Genomic DNA, 23,327 nt, shown 5'->3' with positions numbered 1-23,327 from the left:
ACTGTAACTTCATTGTCCAGAAATTCCTTTCTGAGACCTGAGCAGCTAAAACAAAAAGTGCTAGATTTACATTCATTGCCTTTTTTTTTCCTCCCCTAAAAAATGGGGGAAGTGATCTAATGCATGACTTTTCTAAGGCTTTACATCTGTGACTTGGTAACTTTACGGCCCAGATAAGGTGCCTCAGCCTAATAAATGGTGAGAGATGTGATTCTTCTCCTGTGCTCTGCTCCCATAAGACCCCCACTTGGAGTCCTGCATCTAATCCTCAGCACAGGAAGGACATGGACCTCAGTCCATGAGAGGTGTGAAGGTCCTGGAGCAGGTCTAGCAGGCAGCTACAAAGTTGGTCAAGGGACTGGAGCGCCTCTCTTGTTAAGAAAGGCTGAGAGAGTTCTGTTCAGCCACAAGAGGAGGCACCTGAGAGGGGACCTCACCAGTGTCCATCAGACTCTGAAGGGAGGGAGTCAAGAGGATGGACCAGGCTCTTCTCAGTGGTGCCAGGCAATAGGACAAGTCAATGGGCAGAAACTGATGCAAAGGAAGTTCGACTCGGACATAGGGAAGAACTTCTTTACTATGTGAGTGACTGAGCACGGGAACAGGCTGCCCAGAGATGCTGTGGAGTCTCCTTCACTGGAAATATTCAAGAACCATCTGGACACAATCCTGTGCCATGTGCTCTGGGATGGCCCTGCTTGAGCAGGGAGGTTGGACCAGGTGACCCTTCCAACCTCACCTGTTCTGTGATTCTGTGACCCGTTGGAACAAGTTCAGAGGAGTGACACCGAGGTGATTGGAGGGATGGAGCACCTCTCCTGTGAGGAAAGACTGAGAGAGTCGGGATTGTTTAGCCGTGAGAAGGCTCCAGGGAGACCATCAAGTTTTTCATGGTCAGGGTGGTGAGGCACTGGAACACTTTTCCCAGAGAAGCTGTGGCTGCCCCATCCCTGGAAGTGCTCAAGGTGGGGGCGGTGAGCAGCCTAGTCTGGCGGAGATGTCCCTGTCCATGGCAGGGTTTTGGGACACCACCACGGCCGGGTTTTGGGACACCACCAGAGCAGACTTTTGGGACACCACCACGGCCGGGTTTTGGGACGCCACCAGAGCAGACTTTTGGGACACCACCACGGCCGGGTTTTGGGACACCACCAGAGCAGACTTTTGGGACACCACCACGGCCGGGTTTTGGGACACCACCAGAGCAGACTTTTGGGACACCACCACGGCCGGGTTTTGGGACACCACCAGAGCGGACTTTTGGGACACCACCAGAGCGGACTTTAGGGACACCGCCGCGCCCCCGCTCCCCGCCAGCCCACCTCGCCGCGGGGCGGGGCGAGGGGCGGGGCGAATGCGCAGGACCCCGCCCCCTCCGCTCCCCGCCCGCCCGTCACGTGCGTTAGCGACAGGCGGCGGCGGCGCCCATTGGCGGAGCGGCGGGGGGCGTGGCCGGCGGCCGGTCCGTCAGCTGCGCCGGGCCCTGACAACAAAGGGCTCCGCGGAGGCGGCCGGGCGCGGGGCTGGGCTGGCCGCGGTCTGGGTGAGTTGGCTTTGCGGGGAGCTGCGGGCACCGAGCGCGCTGCCGGTGTCCCGGGTGCGCTGGTCTCCCGCGGTCGGAGCGGTGGAAAGCAGCAGCGGCGGAGCTCCCGTTTTCCCGTGCGCCCATCCCGGCTTCTCTCCGCCGGGAAGGCGCCGAGGCCGGGGGCTCCTGGCGTTTTCCCGGCTGTGCGGCAGCCAGTGGTCCCGTCCGTGTGCCCCGGACAGGCTCGGGAGCGCAGCCGGGAAGGTGCGCAGCCGCTGCGGCTGTGCCGGGCCGCCGGACGCGGCCGTGTGGAGCCTCCTGCTGGCGGCCCGGGGCGGGGGGCGCGGGGAGCGGCGGCTCGGCTCCGACACTGGGGTTCATTGGGAGGGGTCTCTTTTTGGTTGTGTTTTCTTTTTGCTTAGCACGTACCCCATCTATTCTGCTAGGTTAGTAACAAAAAAAGAGGAAAATATACTTTTTTAGTTGCAGCGGTACTGTATTGTTGACATTCGTTGGATGTGTTATCTGTAACAGCCTCTTAATCATTACTGTAGCTGAGTCAGTTGTTCCCAGGCTTGTGTTTTCCTGCAGCTGGCAGTTCCTGTCTAAGAACCTCTCTCGGTCTCTGTCCTGCTTTCCTCCCCGGACGATGCCCCTTGATAACAGCCTGACTTCTCTTTTGCTGTCTGACTTGCACAATAGAGCACAAGTGTGGCCTTTTTAAAGGCGCTTGTCCAAAAGGATGTCAAAGCATCAACCACTTTCTAAATGTGCCGTGGTTTTAAGCCCAGCTGGAGATGAAACCAGGACAAAATGATTCAGATGTTTTTTTGGATCCTCCTTGGGGTGGGGGAAGGGAAAAATGGGACAAACTACTTTTGATCTACAGAGAGTAATTTGTGGGTCAAAAGCTGAGGTTTGTTTCGCTCACATTCTTGGGAACAGTGGTCTCTCTTATTTGTAGAGGTTAATTATTTTGCGTTGCTGTGATGCCTTGGGAGCCTTTCTAGAGGAGTGTGAGCTCTCAGCTTGCTCCACTCTGTGCACAGAACAAAAAGACAGCCTGTGCCTTAAGGTACCTCCAGGCTTGGTCTAGGAAGGAGGCAACATATATGTGTGGGAGTACAGGGAAAGCCAGTGCTGATCAGCAATGCAATGGCTTACTAGTTAGCCTAAAAAAAAACAAACTCATTTTTTCATAGGCCTGGTGCCAGGAGAGAGTTACGGAAAGATGTGGAAGGTAATTGGAAAACTACGGACTTCAAGCTTTCACTTAGAGTTCATTTCCTTATCCATAGTAAACTCTGCCTATAACTGAAACACTCAAACCTTCTCAAGGAGGTACTTAGGAACACTGTAGGCATTTGGCATTTCCTTAGGTAACCCATCCAGGGCTTAGCAACCTTAATGGTTAAAAGTGTTTCCTGCTAATAACCACTGAAAGTTGAACTTTGCTGCTGTTTAAAGCCACTTCTGCTTGTTCTGGGAATACAAGAAGGCAATAGATGTTTGCCTCTTTCTTCACATAATTTACTGCTGTAGTATTTTTTTTTCTTCCCTCTATTAAACTTTTCAATTTTTAAAGTTTTTGAAATTGATTTTCTTTAGGCTTCTGATCATTTTTGTAGCTCTCTTTAGGAGAGACCTTATGTTTCATTTTCGAGTGTGGTCCTTAAAAATAGACCTGTATCACAATTGCAGCTGAGCCTGTGGTTTCTAGTCTTGTGTTTTCCTGCAGTCAGCCTTTTCTCTTGAGGAACCAGAGTGCATAACTTCATGAGTTTCACTCTACCTTTTCATATTGCTACTGAAGACTACTTGGAATTCTGCTCCTATCCTTTTGTGCTGTCAGAATAAGGAGGAAGCTGCATAAATGTGTGCATGGAGCAAGTGTTTGTCCTTACCTTGAACAAGTGGGTAATGGGGTCTGGTTTCCTGGGATAAGATGACACAGGAGGCCCAAATGACTCTTTAGTGTGGCCTGACAGTTCTAGGGTGAAGCAGGGGATACTGGCCTATATATAAGCAATATTCTTTATGAGTTGTATCTTTTAATACCTGGGTTGGTCTACTGTTGTGTCTTGCTTCCTTTCTGAATGCAGGCACTCATACTGTCTTACATGGATATGTTATTTTGTGTTTAATTATCAAACAGGTATTTAATCATTAATAATTCTGACCTGTTGTGATGATTCAAATATTGCTATGGGCAAAAATAACTTGGTGAATATTTTCCCCATAGTTTTTACTTTTTCACCTGCTTTAATGGCTTCTATTTATTGGCTTATACATAAATATCGAAGGCTGTCAGTGTGCTGACTTGAGGTGTTTAAACATTCAGCTTCTTGGTGCTAAGATGATTTTTTGTCTTAACTGCCAGATGCAGAGGTCAGGCTCATGGTGACCAATTGCATGTAGGTTTAGGGGAGTGAATTGAGAAATAGTTAAACATATCCCATACTCTTCCATGTTCCTTAGACTTAGGATACATGATTAGTTGGGTGGTTGCTGTGAAAATGATCTCACTGGTGACTCTGTGGTGTACTTTGAACCTGAAGACAGGATGTGCCTTGCTACTATGTTAACTTTTAGTCAGCAGCCCTTAGATGTGTATGATGGAACAAAGAAACACTGCTTTGGGCTTCCCTGGGAGCCCTCACAGGGGCTCCTCTGTGTCAGAGGAGACGAGTTGTCTGGAGCAAAAAACATACCCTTGCCCTTGGTATCTCTCTGACATGGAGGAAGATGGGGAGGGAGCTGGGGGAGTGTAGACACAAGAGTCCTGTACAGAAATCTTTCCTCCCTTAGGAGAAAGTGGGACTGACAGCACTGAACAGACCTTTTATTGGGGAGGGGGTCTGAGACAAAGGCAATCAGCTCCCCAGAGAACCTTAGGATTGGGTTTTCTGTATGTATCTAGCTGGGAGAGGAGGGCGAATGCCAGTGAAGTTGCCTCTCCTCTTTGGGGAAAAATGTTCACTGGTACCTCAGACTGCACTAACAAGGGGTTTTTAATTGGTTTCCCTAGGAATGTTACCTGTGGTTTTGTCATTAAGATCCTTGTCATCATTTTTTACAGGTTTCACAAACTGTTTACAAGTCATGCTTTTGCATGTCCTGTACCTAAGCTGATAAAGCATCTATGCACTTTAATCTCGAGTCTGTGCCACTTTGCTGGTAGTGTGAGCTGTGCCTTGAACCTTGGATATAAAGACTTCCCAGCCAAAGTCTTGTTCCTGCCTTAGTAATGTTCCAGAGGTTAAATAACATGCTCATGGGAGAGATTGATAGCTTGTCCAGCCAAAAGCCAGAGTTCAGTGAGAAAGAAGATGACGAATGGATTCTGGTTGACTTCATAGGTAAGATGTCTGTCAGACATAAGTTCTGCCTTTGTTCTTGCTCTGGCTCTTGTTTGTCTTACTTCCATATGAACAAACCAGTAGCTTGGGGAAACTTTATCTTTGCAAAACCTAGGTGGGATTAGAGTGAAGGGTGTCATCTAAACAAATGTTGCATGTTGTGTAAATTGGTGAGAAAAATGATGTCAGCTTTATAAGCCTGACACAGGCTTCAGCAGAACCACTTGTACAAATAAAATATTTGACTTGTTTCGCAATTATATAGCTTCACTGATAACAGTTGGTTCACATGACTGACATGGCTTGTCTGGGAGCTCCTTTTTCCCCTCCCCTGCTTTTAAAAAGTAAAGACTTGTATATGTGCTAACAGGGCCTTTTTTTCTTTTTATTATTTTTTCATACCTCATTTCTGGCTATATGCAACTGTGCTGTTTTCAACATCCTGCGATAACCAACCTCCATGGGTTCCTCTCCACTGATGAATGGTCCCCTGCAGCAGACACTTGCACTAATTGCTCCGTGGAGGAAGCAGACATTGTTGAACCATCAGCCACGGACAGCTCGCCTGTGTTCTCTTGTTTATCGTCTCCCTTGGAACACTTGCCGGAGGCCAGCGAGTCTTGCTTCATCCAGTTTGAGTCATGTCCTATGGAGGAGAGCTGGTTTATTACCCCTCCCCCATGTTTTACTGCAGGTGGATTAACCACTATCAAAGTGGAGACCAGTCCGATGGAGAACCTCTTAATAGAGCACCCCAGCATGTCTGTGTATGCTGTGCACAACACCTGCCACAGCCTTAATGAGACTGGATGTGGGGATGAGCAGTTTCACAGCCCAGGTAGTCCCAGGTATGTCGGAATTCTCTTGTCAAGGAGCTCTGCTGCTGAAAATATCTGGTTTCTCCTTGATCAACTTAGACACTTAATACTGAATTTTCCAGCTTATTTCAGTGTAGGTGAATAAAGCATGAATACCACATAAGGTGTGTAGAGTGGTCAAGTGCCTGCCTAGTCAGAAAAATGTTATACAAGATGGCCAGTTGGCAAACAGTTGGGTGTATGCATTTTGGCACTACAGTGAATATTTATGGAGCCTTGTTACTCCTTTGCAGAGTATGTTCCAGTCCTGTGTAAACTGGTGGCAGTTAACTGTATAGCCAGTAACGCAGATAGGAAAGCACTTTGCCCTCTTCACAGCTTTGTGTGTTTTTCATAACTGCTAGCAGTCACCTTGTGAGGTGAAACATAGAACTTTAATGATCCTGGCAGAGAAGTGGCTTGGGTTTAGGTGGGAGGCTTCTTAGGTTTTTGTTTTTTTTCATTCCTCAACCTAGTGATAGATAAGGACAGAATTAAATTTACCCACAAGTGGCTTGTGGAGCAAAAGCAAACTGAAAGATTCCACAAAACTTAGTCCCCTCAATGGGAAAATCTGTGCTGCAAACTTCTACTTTTTAGCAAAGTAAGAAGTGCTTTATGGTTTTGGATCCTAAAAATCTATCCATGTGGGTTTATTGTGGAGGCACATTTGCCATGCACTGCCATTCTTTGGTGTTGGTGTATGCAGTTATACCAGTATAGCATACATGGCTGTATGCAAATAGAGTATTTCTTTGCCATCATGACCCCACCCTTGCCCATGTGTTCCTTGGTTTTGAGATAATTTGGTGTTTTGTGAATCCCAGTTAGTAACAAAGACTGATGTTTCATACCATCTAGTTCTTAAGTTTAGAAACAATAATACTAAAGAATAGTATCACAGTATACTAAGGTTTGATATACAGGAAGAAATGACTATAGGGGCTGAGTTGCTGGAGGTATTGACCTGTCTGATCAGCCCCTTGCCATACTTAAGTTTTTAGTTCAAAAAAACATGTGACTGAGATTATATGCTGCTGTATAATGTTGAAGTATAGCACTGGTACTATTGATCTTGGTGTGGGAATTGTATAATTATTTGGGGAGGACAGTTTATGATCTTAGGCATCGGGGTCTAGGTTTAGTTAAATTGGGGGAAACTGTGAGCAGACAGCATCTTTAAAATGAGGATCTGAAGGAATCTGCAAAAGACAGTAAGCCACTTTATCTAAAATGCCAATTTGCACTGAATAATAACGCTCAGAAGTTGGATACTGACTTTTCAGTCACTTAAATTTGGGACATTGGTGTAAATTCATCCAGAGAATAATCATGTCTTGCATTATACAGTACAGTTAAGCTGCTTTAATGTGTGGGGAAGCTAGAGGTGTGCTCTTCAGCTGGTCATTTTCTTCACACTGAACTCTGTCCTGTTGCTTTGTCAGAGGATCTAGGCTCTTGTACAGGCTAGGATGAGATTAAAATCTAAAGCTGAGGTAGAATGCAGTATGTGGGAACATGGTTACAGTGGTATTGCATTAAGTTTCAAAAACTGTTATGAAGTCTCTAGTGGTTTAATGGTTGGCCATTTAATATTGTAGGGCCAAGAAAAGCTGCTTAAGGCACACTGGCACAGTAAGTACTACTGTTTTGGAACAATGCTTTTTGTTTGATCAGGCTGCTAGCAACACTGCTTCCTCTAGAGCCTTGTCTGCCAAAGCAATACTGGTTTTAGGACTAACCTTTGTGCCAAATGATTACTTGATCAAGCCTAACTACATCTGCTTTAACAAGCCAAAATGCTGAGTGCAGAAAAATTACTGAAATAATTGGGGTGGGGGTCTGAAGCCTTTAATGTTTCTTGTGAGGTGTGGTTCTGTAGCACAATGAGCAGGACACTTCTGCTTTCTAGCAAAAGAGACACTGGAAGCACAGCAGAGAATTTATGTAGTGGTGGTCTGGCTTAAGACACAGCCCTACTAAAAATCGATTTTGACAATATGATAGAGACTTACCGATCCTCAGTGCATGCAGGTTACTAGTGCCAGCCTACCAAATGCACCTAAGGTAGCAAAATGCTGCATTTTGGAGGAGTATGTGGCTGTTTAGCTAATTCAGACCATCTCTGCTATCCCAGTGTCACTTTATGATGACAAATAGAAGAGTGTTGGTTTGCCAACCATTGCTAGAAGGGTATTTGATAAGAGGGGAGAAAAAGCTTAAGTATCTTCAGCTAGCAAGTTTAAACCAGTCTTTCTCCTTTTGTGGAGGAAATCTCTTTAATTTTAAATTCCTTTCAAAGCAAAAGGATGTTGTATAAACTTCCCTATTTGTCAGATTAGTCATATTTTTCCATAACAAAACCACAACAGTTTGCTGTTTAACAGTTGCTGCCCTATGCTAGCTAAGGGTATACTTAGGAAATACAGGTTGCAATAACTGTGTGTCCTGGTTTAAAGGGACAGTATTGCCAGGAAAAGGAAATGCAGGAACTCTCAGACAAAAAGGGTATAGGTTGGGAATAACAGTTCTTTACTGATATAAGACAAACAAAAACAGCATCAGCTATATAAAAGAAAAAAAACAGTGACAGAACGGAACTCAGTCCCAGTCCCTTTTTTTCAGTCACCGATGGCTCTCCTCCTCCGCACAGTCCTGATGGAGCAGGGCAGGCGGCCTCTCAGTCGCGGCTGCTGCAGGAGCAGGGGGGCGAGGTGGTGGCAGCGCCCCAGGTAGGAAGAAAGGGTGAGGAAAGAACTCTGCTCACCGTGGGCGTCCCAGTTCCCAGTTGTTCAGAGGAAGCAGGAAAGCTTTAGCAGTCCGAATCCAAGAAGCCTGATCCCAACCACAGAGAAGGGAACCTCTCTCCTCCAGTTCAGCCGGCGAGCTTCGAGAGTTCTCCTACTCCAAGTGTCCTCCTACTTGCCGAAAAACAAAAGCAGGACTCCACCTTTCCCTAATGGAGCCATCAGGCTGGTTCAACCATTCCTTTGTCTTCAGCTCTTAACGGCTAATAGGAGAGCCATCCCGGCTAGCTTAACATAATAATGGGAAAAATTTCTAAACCTCGCCAACCCACAACATTATCCACCCCAAATTTTTTCCATGCTAACATACTACATTAAATTAGAACCTTTAAATTATATACATACATGCAGTTACAGACACAGTACCATAGATAGTTCACCCTAGGACAAGGTCTCCTTGGGGTGTGCATCGGGTTTCTCCATCCTTTTGCATCACCCACCAGGTACAACCTGGTCCTTGAGCAAAAACCACCCCACGGACAGGGTTGTCTTTGCTGGAGGCAGAGTTCACCCAAACAGTTTTCCCTAGCATACCTCTCATGTGTACCACTGGAACCTTATCCCCATCTGGTGTTCCCAAGAGCTCAGATTGGGCAGGGCCTGCTCGGTTAGTGGAACCTCGGGTATTCACTAACCACGTGGCCTTTGGTAGATTACTTTCCCAGTTCTTGAAAGTCCCCCCACCAAGTGCCTTCAAGGTGGTTTTAAGCAGGCCATTGCACTGTTCGACCTTCCCAGCTGCAGGTGCATGGTAGGGGATGTGGTACACCCACTCAATGCCGTGTTCCCTAGCCCAGCTGTTTATGAGGCTGTTCTTGAAATGAGTCCCGTTGTCTGACTCAATTCTCTCAGGGGTGCCATGCCTCCAAAGGACTTGTTTCTCCATCTTGAGCTTTTGTGCATCTTTTTCATCTGACTTAGGTTTTCCAAAGCTTCCTAATTTTGATGAACTGGGATTGGATGGTGGAGGAGGGAAGTCTGAAGAATCTATGTCATCATAAACATCGTCTCCATAATCTTTTCCAGACTGCTTTGTTGAAGAAGATGTGCTAGCTGTAGCATCTTCATCATCAATTCCATCATAAATATCTTGATCAGAAGGAGGAGGTGGGAACATGTTTCCACTTCCACCTTGGTCACCACTTTGACTGCTGGTAGTGTCCTACTCTCCAACATCATCATACATTTCTTGGTCACTGTCTGTATGCTTCGCAGCAGCTATGGCAGATGGTTTTTGCTTTCTTTTTAAAGAATCATAATCAATCTCCACCATAGTTATTTTAATGTATCCATAGCGTCCTTTTATCCTGCCCAGCCACTTTCCTTCTGGGTTGTCTGTGAGGCGAATGATTTCAATCTCATCTCCCTGTTTGACAGTCAGTTCATTCTTCCCTCCTGTTGCAGAGTAAAGAACTTTTATTTCACCATCAAACTTAAACTTTTTTCTGAACTCTTTCTCCTCTTTCTTTGAGACCTGATCAACCTGCTCGTTGTGTCGGTGCTCCTCATTAGCCCGACTCTTGGGGACATGGGCATCCACATGATGAACTTTCACAGGTAGCTTCTCTACCCGGGTGGCAATGTCTTTCCACTCATCAGCAGCCCAGATTGGTTTTCCCCTACGTTGCCAGTTTGCCTTTTTCCACCTTTCCAACCAATCCCACCGAGCATTGGCTACCATCCACAAGTCAGTATAAAGGTAGAGCTTTGGCCACTTCTCTCTTTCAGCAATGTCCAGGGCCAGCTGAACAGCTTTGAGTTCAGCAAGTTGACTTGATCCACCTTCTCCTTCAGTAGCTTGTGCAACCTGTCGAGTGGGGCTCCATACGGCTGCTTTCCACTTCCGGTTCATCCCCACGACGCGGCAGGAGCCGTCGGTGAAAAGAGTGTAGCATGTTTCATCTGCTGGCAGTTGGTTATACGGTGGGGCTTCTAGTGAAGCAGATGAGTGAGATGGGCCAGCTGATGAAGGAGTACCTCTCCCCAGCTGGTGAGAAGCCCTGCCATAAAGGGGGAGAATCCAGTGATGCTGTAGTGGAACCCATAGGTGTTACATCTGCCCAGGGTCCAGCTGAATTGCAAGGGCACTCACAGCCAGCAGCAGTCGCCCCTGTAGAAACTAGGAAGTCTAAAATGAAAACAAGGCACCTAGACAAAGAGGACCAGAGAGGAGGGCCCTCACAACCAGCAGGGGAGCCAGAGATTGAAATCATCACCGAGTCCCTCTCTTATGAAAATCTCCGCAATCTGCGGAAAGATATTGCACGACGGGGCCAGGAGGCTTTGACAACTTGGTTACTTTGGGTCTGGCACCTCATGGGTACAGGTGTGCACTTGGATGGTACAGAGGCAAGGAATTTGGGATCCTTGTCCCAGGACTGAGGTGTGGACCAGATATTCGTAAGGGAGCCAGGCCCACTTCCCCTCTGGGAGCGGCTTTTAATGAGTGTAAGAGAGAGGTTTGTCAACAAAGAAAGAATGCAGGAGTACCATAATAGAATGCATTGGAAAACCATTGAGGAAGGGATTCAACAGCTGAGAGAGGTGGCGGTACTGGAGGTACTCTTTGGGAGGGATGGACAGCATGACAATGACCCTGACAAGGTCAGGTGCACAGGTCACATGCTGTGGAACCTGGCAAACCGAGGTCCATCTCAATACACCACCTTCATTGCAATGATTAATGCTGATGAGCACCGAGAAACAGTGAGCTCTGTTGCTAACAAGCTTAGGGATTTTCACAGTATGATGAATGGCGCAGTGCAGGCCCAGGTTTCTTCCGTGGTCCAGGAGGTGAGGGGGATGAGGGAGGAGATGAAGGAGGTGAGGGGGATGAGAGGTGACATAAGTGAGATGAGGGAGGAGATCAGGAAGATCAAGGCAGCACCAGTGCGAGCCTCATACCCCAAGGTTACAGCCCCATGCCCCCCAGCTAGTGGAAGAGGGTACACCCCACGAGCTGACCTATGGTTTTTCCTGCATGACCATGGGGAAGACATGGGAAAATGGGATCAGAAACCCACTTCTGTCTTGGCAGCACGGGTGCGTCAACTCAGGGAGGGAAATGCTAACCGAGGGAGCTACACTAAAGTGAAGGTAGCCTCAATCTCCCATGACCAAGGTGCTGGGCATTACAGAAGGGAGGATGATCTGTCAGACACACTTGAAGGAACCTCCACTATGTATGTCCAGGAAAGGAATAATAGCCAGGGCTAGAGGGGCCCTGCCTCTAGCCAGGGAGAGGCATGGGATAACAGTCTATTGGATGGTGTGGGTCCGATGGCCTGGCACATCAGAACCACAAGAATATATGGTATTAGTTGATACTGGTTCACAATGCACTCTAATACCATCAGAACATGTGGGGGAAGAGCGTGTTTCCATTGTTGGGGTGACGGGGGCATCACAGGAATTGTCTTTGCTGGAAGCTGAGGTGAGCCTGACAGGAGAGGGGTGGCAGAAACATCCGATTGTAACTGGCCCAGAGGCTCCGTGCATTCTAGGCATAGACTTTCTCAGGAGTGGCTACTACAAAGACCCAAAGGGATACAGATGGGCTTTTGGAATAGCTGCTGTAGCGACAGAGGGCATTAAGCAGTTGAACACCTTGCCTGGACTGTCAGAAAGCCCATCTGCAGTGGGACTCCTGAAGGTGGAAGAGCAACGAGTGCCAATTGCCACCTCAACAGTGCACCGCCGGCAGTACCGGACGAATCGAGATGCCGTGATCCCCATCCACAAGATAATCCGTGAGCTGGAGAGCCAAGGGGTGGTCAGCAAAACCCACTCACCCTTCAACAGCCCCATCTGGCCCGTGCGCAAGTCTGATGGAGAATGGAGATTGACTGTGGACTATCGTGCATTGAACGAAGTGACTCCACCACTGAGCGCTGCCGTGCCGGACATGCTGGAACTCCAGTACGAGCTGGAGTCCAAGGCAGCAAGGTGGTATGCCACCATTGACATTGCCAACGCATTTTTCTCCATTCCCCTGGCAGCAGAGTGCAGGCCTCAGTTTGCCTTTACATGGAGGGGTGTGCAGTACACCTGGAATCATCTGCCCCAGGGGTGGAAACACAGCCCCACCATCTGCCATGGACTGATCCAGGCTGCACTGGAAAAGGGTGAGGCTCCAGAACACCTGCAATACATGGATGACATCATTGTGTGGGGGAACACGGCAGTGGAGGTATTTGAGAAAGGAGAAAAGATCATACAGATTCTGCTGAGAGCTGGCTTTGCCATTAAAAAGAGCAAAGTCAAAGGACCTGCCCAAGAGATCCAGTTCCTGGGAGTAAAGTGGCAAGATGGACGGCGCCAGATCCCCACTGAGGTCATCAATAAGATCACTGCGATGTCTCCACCAACCAGCAAGAAGGAAACACAAGCTTTCCTAGGTGCCATAGGCTTTTGGAGAATGCACATTCCTGAGTACAGCCAGATTGTGAGCCCTCTCTACCTGGTCACCCGTAAGAAGAACGATTTCCACTGGGGTGCTGAGCAGCAGCAAGCCTTTGCCCAGATCAAGCAGGAGATCGCTCATGCAGTGGCCCTTGGCCCAGTCAGGACGGGACCAGAGGTGAAGAATGTGCTTTATTCTGCAGCCGGGAACCATGGACTGTCTTGGAGCCTTTGGTAGAAGGTGCCTGGGGAGACTCGAGGCCGACCTCTGGGATTCTGGAGCCGGAGCTACAGAGGGTCTGAAGCCAACTACACTCCCACAGAGAAGGAGATCTTGGCTGCCTATGAAGGAGTCCAAGCTGCCTCAGAGGTGATTGGGACGGAAGCACAACTCCTCCTGGCACCCTGACTACCAGTGCTGGGGTGGATGTTCAAAGGAAAGGTTCCCTCCACCCACCACGCCACCGACGCCACATGGAGCAAGTGGATTGCCCTCATCACGCAACGCGCCCGCATCGGAAACCCAAATCGCCCTGGGATTTTGGAGATAATTACGAACTGGCCAGAAAGTGAAAATTTTGGTCTCAGCGATGACGAGGAGCAAGAACAAGTGAGCCGCGCTGAGGAAGCCCTACGTTGGGCGCCAAGATCTGTCCCGGTTTAAAGGGACAGTATTGCCAGGAAAAGCAAATTCAGGAACTCTCAGGCAAAAAAGGTATAGGTTGGGAATAACAGTTCTTTACTGATACATTTATAAGACAAACAAAAACAGCATCAGCTATATGAAAGAAAAAAAACAGTGACAGAACAGAACGGAACTCAGTCTCAGTCCCTTTTTTCAGTCACCGATGGCTCTCCTCCTCCGCACAGTCCGATGGAGCAGGGCAGGCGGCCTCTCAGTCGCGGCTGCTGCAGGAGCAGGGGGGCGAGGTGGCGGCAGCGCCCCAGGTAGGAAGAAAGGGTGAGGAAGGAACTCTGCTCACCGTGGGCGTCCCAGTTCCCAGTTGTTCAGAGGAAGCAGGAAAGCTTTAGCAGTCCGAATCCAAGAAGTCTGATCCCAATCACGGAGAAAGGAACCTCTCTCCTCCAGTTCGGCCGGCGAGCTGCGAGAGTTCTCCTACTCCAAGTGTCCTCCTACTTGCCGAAAAACAAAAGCAGGACTCCACCTTTCCCTAATGGAGCCATCAGGCTGGTTCAGCCATTCCTTTGTCTTCAGCTCTTAACGGCTAATAGGAGAGCCATCCCGGCTAGCTTAACATAATAATGGGAAAAATTTCTAAACCTCACCAGCCCACAACACTGTGGTGTGGCTTCCTGGCTCCTTAATAGCTTTCCCCAGAAAGGTTTCACTTGCAGTTCTACCTCCAGCACTGTTTAATCTAAGGGATCACCCCACATAGAAAATTGTAGTCCCATATTTGCAATTACCCTCATGTAAATTAAACTGGTATAATCTGCAAAGGATGTGAAACCACTGTGAATTTATTTGTGTTTGTTATTCATTTATATTTTGCTTGATATTTGAAGTGCTAGGTTTGGGACAATATCCAGTGAATAAACAGGGGGAGACCAGCATGTCACACATGACTGTTCTGGAGTCTCTAGTCTTCAGTCAATCATATCAAGCTACCCAAGGATCTAAAAGTAGGATTAGGATATTTAAAATAAGAAAGTAGAAGGGAGGGAGTATTCCCTTGATAACAAGGAGCATTTCCCTCCAGTGTGGAGTGGGAAGAGGCAGAAGAGCTTACTTCATGTCAGGCACCTGCAGCTTCCCAGGGTAAGGCTACAAAGGGTCTGCCATAGCAGACCTGACTTATGTCTACAGAGACATACAATAATTGTAAGTTAAGATCTTCCAGAAGAGACTTTATGATAAAGTCATGCTAGTGTTGGAAGACAGGCTTCCCAAGAGACCTCTTAGTGTCATGCCTGGGTAGTCTCCTGGTCTTGTAAACATCTTTCCTGGGCACCACTAATCAGTTGACAGCTGGTTGTTAGGCCTTGAGTGGGGAGAGAGAAGGCAAGAAATTCTGCTGCCACTGTCTCACACCAGCTGTAGCACTCAGATTAGGGTTTTGCATTGCTTTTAAAATGGCTAGGCTATTTTTAACTTTGGAAGTTTCAGGAAATGCCAGTAATTGTTCTGTCAAGTAGGGACGTCCTTTTTCAATATGTCAGTCACTGCTTGCATAGGCTGCTGGTTTGTTTTTCACTAGTGCATGATGAAGCAAGGGTTTGCCAAAACTGCTGACTCACTGCTCATGAAATTTAGGAGGCTGGTTGAGGAACAATCCTTCTAAGTTATTTCTCATGTGTGTCACAACTGGTCTACCTTTCCATTCCTCTGCATGAACATTGTTTGGATTTACTTGTGTGGCTGATAATTGAAATGCGTTTTTGTTAGTGTGCTTCTGTTTTCAGGCTGAACCATCTATGTTCAAGATGATTTTAAACCAAACTTTGCCTAGTGGATAACTTTCAAGTCTTCTAAAGCTGGAGCAGTGTGACACACATTGCCTTATTTCTGATTTGTATTGCATCTTGGGCTTAGAGAGGTGATGTGGGGAAGAAAGAGCACAGTAGGATAAGACACCAAAAGTCCTAAGGCTGTTGTGGGGCTTTCACACACAGAAAGTCATTTAGCAGCACTGCACATTACTTACCAGCATGGTAAGTGGCTTGACCTCACCTCAGCCCAAATCTTTGTCCAGTAGAATAAGGGTACCCTTTTGAAATGCTGGATGTTGATGTCCATGTTTTAGCCTTTATTTTGCTTGTCATTCCAAAGCACCTTAGTGGTGACTGATACCTGCTTGTTACATTTCTAGACTGGAGGCCCGAAATGAAACAGGACAGCGTGTTCACTGCTATGTCACGGCTCTTGCTACTAGTTCAACTTTTCTGGAAAAGAACAAGAGCTTTCGTCCTACCCACTGGATAAAGGAGCATAATGAAAGACAGTATCTCAACAGAAACAGTCTCCGTCGCCAAAACCTTACCCGGGATTGCCACTCTCGGCAAATCAAGCACAACGGACTGTTTGTTCACCAGCCTTGCCAGCGTCAGTTCAATTACTGATGGTTCTTGTGGTTTTAATCTCTGCTCTAATTGTTTCTTAGGTTGCTCTTGTTTTCATGTGTAGGTAAGTGTGGTCAATCTGAAGCTGATCGTCAATCCCTTGAACACAATCATAAACTAGTGTTGCGTTATTTTCAAAAGACACATAAATCTCCAAACATCTTGCATCAAGTTCTAAATGTTGATGTTAAATATCAATGTCTTGGAAGCCTATCAGTACAATAGTTTGTGTGCTGTTTTATAAACTATTATGTATAGATGGGTTCTTAGTTGGTATTTTAAAGAAACTTAACTGAGATGGAAATCAGTTACATTTTGCATTAATCAAAATGGAGTTAGAAAATTTGAGGTTAGCCATGTGCTTTAATGACCAGTACTTGACAGCTTGTGTATCTGTCTGTATTCAGCATATATGATTATTTTCTAACAAGGAAATACTATAGCTGCCAGTGGATATTACATAGCTGCGTTGAGCTATTTCAAGAAGGACATCTCATCTAAATTCCTAGAACTTACTTGTGTTAGTGGGGTCTGTGTAGGTGAGCTGGATACTGGATATGAATATTGAAATAGGGTTAAATGTCCCACCAATATTGTTGCAGTACAGTATGGCACTGGTGTTACAAATGTAGTACCTTACAGTGGAGTGGGAAGAAAAGAACCTTTGGGTAATGTGCAGATGCACAACACAGAGAACTGAACTGGGTTTTACTAGGTAAACTTTGAGTTTCTCTAACTATTTCTGTCTTTGAAGCATGTATTTCCCCTACCCTATCTCATTTAATCTCTAGTCTAGTTAAAGGAAAAAGATGGTGGATTGACCATTCTTTTATTCCTATCAGTAGCTGACTGCTCTTCAAAGAAGTCAGGCTGATGGACAGCTATTTGAGCTACAAGTTGCTTTTAGATTGTCTCATATTTACAGATTGAGAGTAGCTCAGAAGTAGCTAGAAGGAAGCTTTTATTTGAAGTTCTCCTAATTTTCTCTCTTTGTCTATGAGAATGAAATCCAAGTTAATGGGGACTGGAAATGAAGGGCAGTGTGAGGCAGGGAGAAGTGGATGCTGAGCTAAACACAGCAATAACAGTGTATAAAAATTGATTGATCAGCCATGGTTGTTCTCCTAGCCCACTGGAGGCAGGAGGACTGGATAGCAATTCTATGGACCAACAGGAAAGAAAAGCCATTCAAAACTATCAAGTAGTTTTCTTAAGAACACTGTGCAAGATATTTTAGAAGTTGGCAGGCACTGCTGACTGCAACTACAGGTAAAGTTCACCTGTTAACAAAAGCTGTGTTACACAGCAGCCAGTGGTATGCTGAACCCTGATAGATCAATCTGGGAAGTGAATTAAATGGGTATGGAAGTAAGGAAGCAGAAATCTGCACTGAAAGAAGAGGGGGAAGTAAAAGTAAGTTTATCTTCCTTTTTGCCAGTGCTTAATGTGACTTGCTGTTTTCCCTTGTATTTAGTGCCTAGGGCAATACAGTGTTAACATTACACTCAGCTGTGTCTTCCAGTAGTCCTTACATAGAAGATGGTATAAGGAGTCATGTGGGGAGCTTTTGAAATAAGGCAAGGTCAATAATGTGAATTGTTCCAGACCTATGAAGTATTTAAACTCGGCCAGGTGCTTCAACTTCACTGAAGCAAAACCCTAACAATTCAGATTGACCTTGATGTAGTGGTACTGTTGCATGTTCTGCAGCTGGAATTGTTGTGGAACCTACTTAGGATACAGGGAACAGCATTTATAACCTGTGTTTCACTGCAGATGTGCTGCTTCATTGCAATTAATGTCACAAAGGGATGTTGAAAATAATTAAATGTGTAAAAGCAAGAGGTGCTTTCCTGGATGCACTTAGGGGTTTTTTTTGGGTGGGGGGCATTGACAAGTTGAATTCACATAGTCACTGAAGGAAAACAAAATTAGCCACATCATGAGTTTCTAAAAGAGATATTTTGTTACTACTGTTTTAGCAGTGTGTGCCCATGTTCATACAGCAATTCTCATGTGGTCCAAATACTTTGGTTTATCTGCAAATAGCTGTAGTTTCACTAGTCTCTTATCTGTTCACAAGTACTCTTACTTGCTTCAGATTATCTACTTTTATCACTCCAACTTTTTGTCTAGCTAAACTTCCTTATGCCAACTTTCTAGCTCAGGAAAATTCTTTGCTTTCCTGTCTTCTTTATATAAGTAACTACTTTCCTTCAGCTTTAATTTTCTTAAAGTGCAATGAAGGAAGATGGAGTCTCCACCTCCCTGTGTTGGAAGGAGCAAGTAATCCCTTAACTCCTAATGGGGAGATGGAGCTGAGAGTATAAGGCTCCCAGGCATTAAAATGAGAGCCTTGGTCTGTTCTTCTCAGTAGGCAAGTAAATGCAACTTTAGACTGCTCCTAGAATTGGGAGATACTGATCTTTTTATACTGCATTACTAGATGACTTTCTGGTGATGAAAACCTATATCTTTCAGGATATAAACTATTTTGTTGCACAAAGCTGTGCTTCTCAATTTGTAATATTGGAAACCATATTATTGTGTGAGATAGTACTACATCAATGGCTTTTTGTTAATTTGTTTTGTATATTTATGTTGGTCTAGCCCTCTTTTGTGCCTGGAGCTATTGGGCAATTAGATTTGTTTTGGTTTTCTGTTTTAATAGTGAGCTGTGTGGCTTTTTATATGGTTTTTTGAATTGTATTAAAGTGTGTGTTTTTTCTTGTAAAAGTGGAGGCCTTGCACTGTCTCATACTGATTGATATTCATGAATCTTGCAGAAATTGTATTTTCATATGTATTGGTCAATGGACAGATTTGCATTTTAAACTGTGCCTTCTACACAGCAAACTTGAAGATTCAAAAGGGACATTTCAGTTGGGATTAATACTGTACATCAGTCTATGCATATATGGCAGCTTTTCTCCAGAGCCACTTCTCTATTTGTAGCAGTCCTTTTGATATGGAAGAATGTGTGGCTCTTATTTTTAATAGCTTAACACAAGCTGAAAACAGACAAAATACAGCACTTTGCCAAAAAAAAGTAGCATTGCTTAACCAGTGTGTATTTACTAAAGTGATCTTCTGTATTTTGTTTTCATAGTGCATTCTGCACACTGTGGGAAAACATGATCTTAACTCTCAATAAAAAATGGCCTATTAAAAATTGTCAGTCTGTTCTTTAATGTTACAGGTTAGTGAAAATCCAAGTGCCTGAGCATCTTGTTCAGGTGGCAGGTGCAAGTACTGAGTGTCTCAATGACTGCTCTAATACAGCAGGTGCTCTGGGACTTGGTCTGAATTGCTGCTCAGGTGATGATAAAGTGCATCTGAGCAGGGTGGCACATCTCTGCTGACTGCTGCCTTTCCTGATCAACATGCAGGAACTCTGTAGGTGAACAGGACAGATTAAAAACATATCAAGTGTGCAAGGGGTGGGGGGAATTATTTGTGTATCTTGGCTGAACCTCTCGTTTCAACTCATGCCCCACTGTCTATCATTTTCCTGCCATGCACCACCATGAAAAACTATGGAAAGCTGCTGGTACAGATATTCTATGAGGGGGCAGAGATGCTGTGCAGATGCCTAGGAGATGGGGCTAGGAAAGGCAAAGCAAAGGCACCTGCAGCTGAACTTGGCCAGGTATGTGAAGGACAGCAGACCTTCCACAGATATACCAGCTGCAAAAGGAGGAGCAGAGGAAGTGTGGGCTGCTGATAAGCGGGACCAGAATCCATGTGACAAAGGACATGGAGAAGGCTGAGATACTCCATGTCTTCTTTGGACATGGAGAAGGCTGAGGTACTCCATGTCTTCTTTGCCTTGGTGTCTACTAGGAAGACCATCCTTTGGGATTGCACGCTCCTGATGCCCGTGGGAAATGCAAAAGCAATGAAGATCAACCCTTGGATGAGAAGTCTCAAGGTAAGAAATGCATCATACACAGTTTTATGGATGCACCCATGACTGATGAAGGAGCTGGCTGATAGCTTTGTGAAGCTGTTCTTAACAATTAAGAAAAATGGACAGGATTCCTGGGGGCTGGAGAAAAGCAAGTGTCCTTCCTATCCTTGAGGCAGACAAGATACAGGGGAGCAAGACTGTTCCCTTGATGTCTGGGAAGGTAATGGTGCAAACAGTCCTGGAAACCAGTTCCAAAGCGTACAAGAAGGTGGTTAGTTGTAGTCAGAATGGACTTATGGAAGGAAAAGCATGCCTGACAACCAGATAGCCTTCTACAGTACTGAGCCTTAGATAACTGGCTCAGGGGATGAGGGGAGAGTGGTGGATGTTGTTAGTCTGCCTTTATCAAGGCTTTTGACGTTGACCTCCATAACATCTTCCCAAAGTGATGAATTATGGACTGTGTGAACCAGATGGTGAGCAGGAGAGCTGGCTGAACCCTGTGTTCAAAGTGCTGTGATCAGTCACATGAAGCCAAGCTGCAAGGTTGTTTTACTGGTGCACCCTATCAATGCAGGATCCTTACACTGTTAGAGCTCCCAGGATGAGAGGATGTGGATGTACTAGAGGGTATCCAGTAAGAGGCCAGGGAATCATAGGATTGAAGAGTGAAACAATCAGGAGAGGATGAGAGCTGGGATTGTTCAGGCTGGGGAAGAAAAGTCTGGGGGTATATAAGAAAAAAAGTCAAGGTATATAAACAGCTGAAGGGGCCAATAAAGACAACAGAGCCAGGCTCTTCTCTAGTGGTGCCTAATGAAAGGACAAAAGGCAGTGTGCACAAGCTGAAATACAGGAAATCCTTGCATGTAAGAAATGGGTACAATGATCTTCACCACATTGTTATTTGGCTTTTTCTGAAACTGTGAATGTGTGGGGTTTTTTGGCTCCAGCCACTGCAGATCCTTGATCTCTGTGGCTTTCCAAAGATCATGGAGAATGGTCTTGAAATTACTTCAGCCAGCTGTCTCAGCACACTGTATGCAGGCTTCCATAGATTTGTATGGGCTGAGTTGCTACAAGTAGTTTCTGCTTTAATTCTCACCCACCAAACAAGCAGGGTGACAAAATGATCTGTTTAACTGACAGCAGTGAAAAGGTATTTGTGCAACAAAGCATCCATCTTCCTAGAGCAAGAACTGAGTACAGTCTTTGCCTCTGAAATGTAGATTTTGTCCTGTATGTTTATCAAAGCAGCAAGGCTATGCTGAGAGCTGTAGAGTATTCTTCAGGAGAAAGTTTGATCAATTATGCTTGTATTATTGTATCTACACAGATAACCTAACATAGTTAAGCTGATGGTGCTCCTTTTGGGGCTGCTTATTTCAGACCTGGTGCAACTTTTAAATTTCAGCTTGGACAGTCTCCAAAACACCATGAACTAGTGTTTTTTGAAACTTCTCTGTGCTGAAGCAAAGATGTTTGTATGAAGGGTTGCATCAGTGTAACTATTGGCTTAAGTTGTCACTTTTCATTCTAGTTTCTGTCTATATAAATCCTTGTATGTCTCTGATACAGTGCCTTCAGCAGTGTTAAATGTCAGAGAGAACCATAATTACTATGTTTCCTCATCAAGTCATTCAGTTTTTCCTTTCTTTGTCTCATTGAGTTCTGGTGCATGTTCACAGCCACAAAATATCATGACTGTTATTGAGTGACACTTGCAAGGAAAGTTTGGGCTTTTTGGAACATGTAGGAATGATTCATCAAAAGAACATGCTGATGCTGTGGCACTGTTATTCCCATGATGTGGTCATGATCTGAGACTTAAGAGGATACATTTTGCAGACAGCTTTTTCTTGATGAAAATATTGTTCTGGAGTAGTGCTATATATATAATATGCTGCTGTATAACTAATACTTCAGAAGTCTCTTGACTTGCTCAAAATTCCTGTGGGGCAGACTGATAAATGAACACTCAAATACCTTAATAAGGGAAATAACTATTGTAATTTCATGAGTAAGCTAAGGAAAAGGAATAATAATTTAAAAAACCCCAACAACATCAACAACAAAACAAACAAACAAAACTAACTCCAAATAGATAAGAGTAACAAAACTAGGCTAGGAGAAGGCTTTAGATCTCAGCTTGCAGACATGGGCTGTGCCACAGGTCTATTCTTGTTTCTCTACAGACTTCAAATTGTTGTGTCCAACACTCAAATGTTGTGTCCAAACATCACCTCCTATAGGGACAGGAGCAGCAATTCCCAGTGTCAGAAGTCCAGGGACTTGGTTGAGTCACCATTCCAGGATGTGTTCAAGAAAATGGCTGGATGTATCACTTAGTGCTATGGTTTGGTTGATAAAGTGATGCTCAGTCAAAGGTTGGACTTAATGATCTTGGAGGTCTTTTCTAACCTTAATGATTCTATAATTCTACAAATGTGTCTTGTATTAAATGGGGAGAAAAATATGGCTTCCGTGGCTGGCAACAAACTGGCAAACACCTGAATGAGTATATATGTTTTATTAATGGCAGATAATTTGGGGTGGAGTTATCTCCTATCACCTTTGCCAGTGGAGAGATTCTTGGTGTCCCCTAAACATGGCAAAGCTAGAGGCTATGGGGAATCATAAGTCTTAAAAAGGTGTTAGCTATGGTACTTGGAAGCTGGAGCATCAGCAGTAAACACTTTTCACCTTGCAGGCTTGGAAGGGAAAGTCCTGAGCCCAGGGCTGGGCAGCTGTAGGTTTAATGAGGTGCTGTGAGTTGTCTGGATGAAGAACCCCATATACTCCCAGGTCACAGGCAGAGCCAGGGAGAAGAAAGCCTTCCCCTGTAGCCAGCTGTCTGCTTCTCCTGGCAGCAGGGTAAAGAGGTATCTCCTTACATGCCTAGGAGATGACCCTAGGATAAATTAAGCTGTTTCAGTTTTTAAAAATATTGTATTATGGTCCTACTTGTCTTCTACATGGCTCTTTTCTGTGACTCCATATTCTTTATTTTCCTTTACTTAGTTATTTCCTGGTTCAAAAGGTGTCACACTTGCAGACCAGTGGTTAAGCAGTACTGGAAAACATGAGGCAAGTGTGTCTTGTTATTTCCTTGTGCTTCAGATAAGAGATTCAACACACAGCTAGGTGAAGATAAACTCAGTGCTTGGCTATTAGTTACGGGTGCTCCTTCTCACTGGGGAGAAGCTATCCCTACTGGGGTGTGACTGTGGGCTTTGCTCAGGAGATCAAGTGTAAGAATTGTTCCTTAAATGTGTTTCACCTTTGGTGTGTTCACAGCAGGAGTTTAAATCTTTATGTACAGGAAAGGCTATTGGTCTCTGACATTAATATGAGTTTTCATGGACACGAATAAAGTGCTTTCCACAT

The 23,327-nt window shown here is 45.3% G+C and overlaps 1 protein-coding gene across 4 annotated transcripts; it reads left to right on the top strand.

Moving 5' to 3' along the window:
• The first annotated feature begins 4,704 nt into the window (after nucleotides 1-4,704).
• TP53INP1 (tumor protein p53 inducible nuclear protein 1) lies at nucleotides 4,705-19,202 on the top strand. 4 transcript variants are annotated; one of them, XM_033073804.2, is made up of 4 exons: nucleotides 4,705-4,884; nucleotides 5,384-5,732; nucleotides 7,343-7,376; nucleotides 15,781-15,884. In XM_033073804.2, exons 1-4 carry the CDS (start codon nucleotides 4,773-4,775, stop codon nucleotides 15,796-15,798), a joined length of 513 nt encoding a protein of 170 aa, XP_032929695.1. In that variant the 5' UTR covers nucleotides 4,705-4,772; the 3' UTR covers nucleotides 15,799-15,884. The 4 variants fall into 4 exon arrangements, with proteins under 4 accessions (XP_032929695.1, XP_032929686.1, XP_032929677.1 ...); XM_033073795.2 differs by having other exon boundaries at nucleotides 5,381-5,732; XM_033073786.1 differs by lacking the exon at nucleotides 7,343-7,376 and having other exon boundaries at nucleotides 15,781-19,202.
• The last annotated feature ends 4,125 nt before the right edge of the window (nucleotides 19,203-23,327 follow it).

The sequence above is a fragment of the Catharus ustulatus genome, chromosome 1 (genome assembly GCF_009819885.2).
Source record: "Catharus ustulatus isolate bCatUst1 chromosome 1, bCatUst1.pri.v2, whole genome shotgun sequence".
Classification (NCBI taxonomy): domain Eukaryota; kingdom Metazoa; phylum Chordata; class Aves; order Passeriformes; family Turdidae; genus Catharus; species Catharus ustulatus.
The sequence above is the reverse complement of the archived record's forward strand: the minus strand, read 5'-3'. Positions and strand labels throughout refer to the sequence as shown.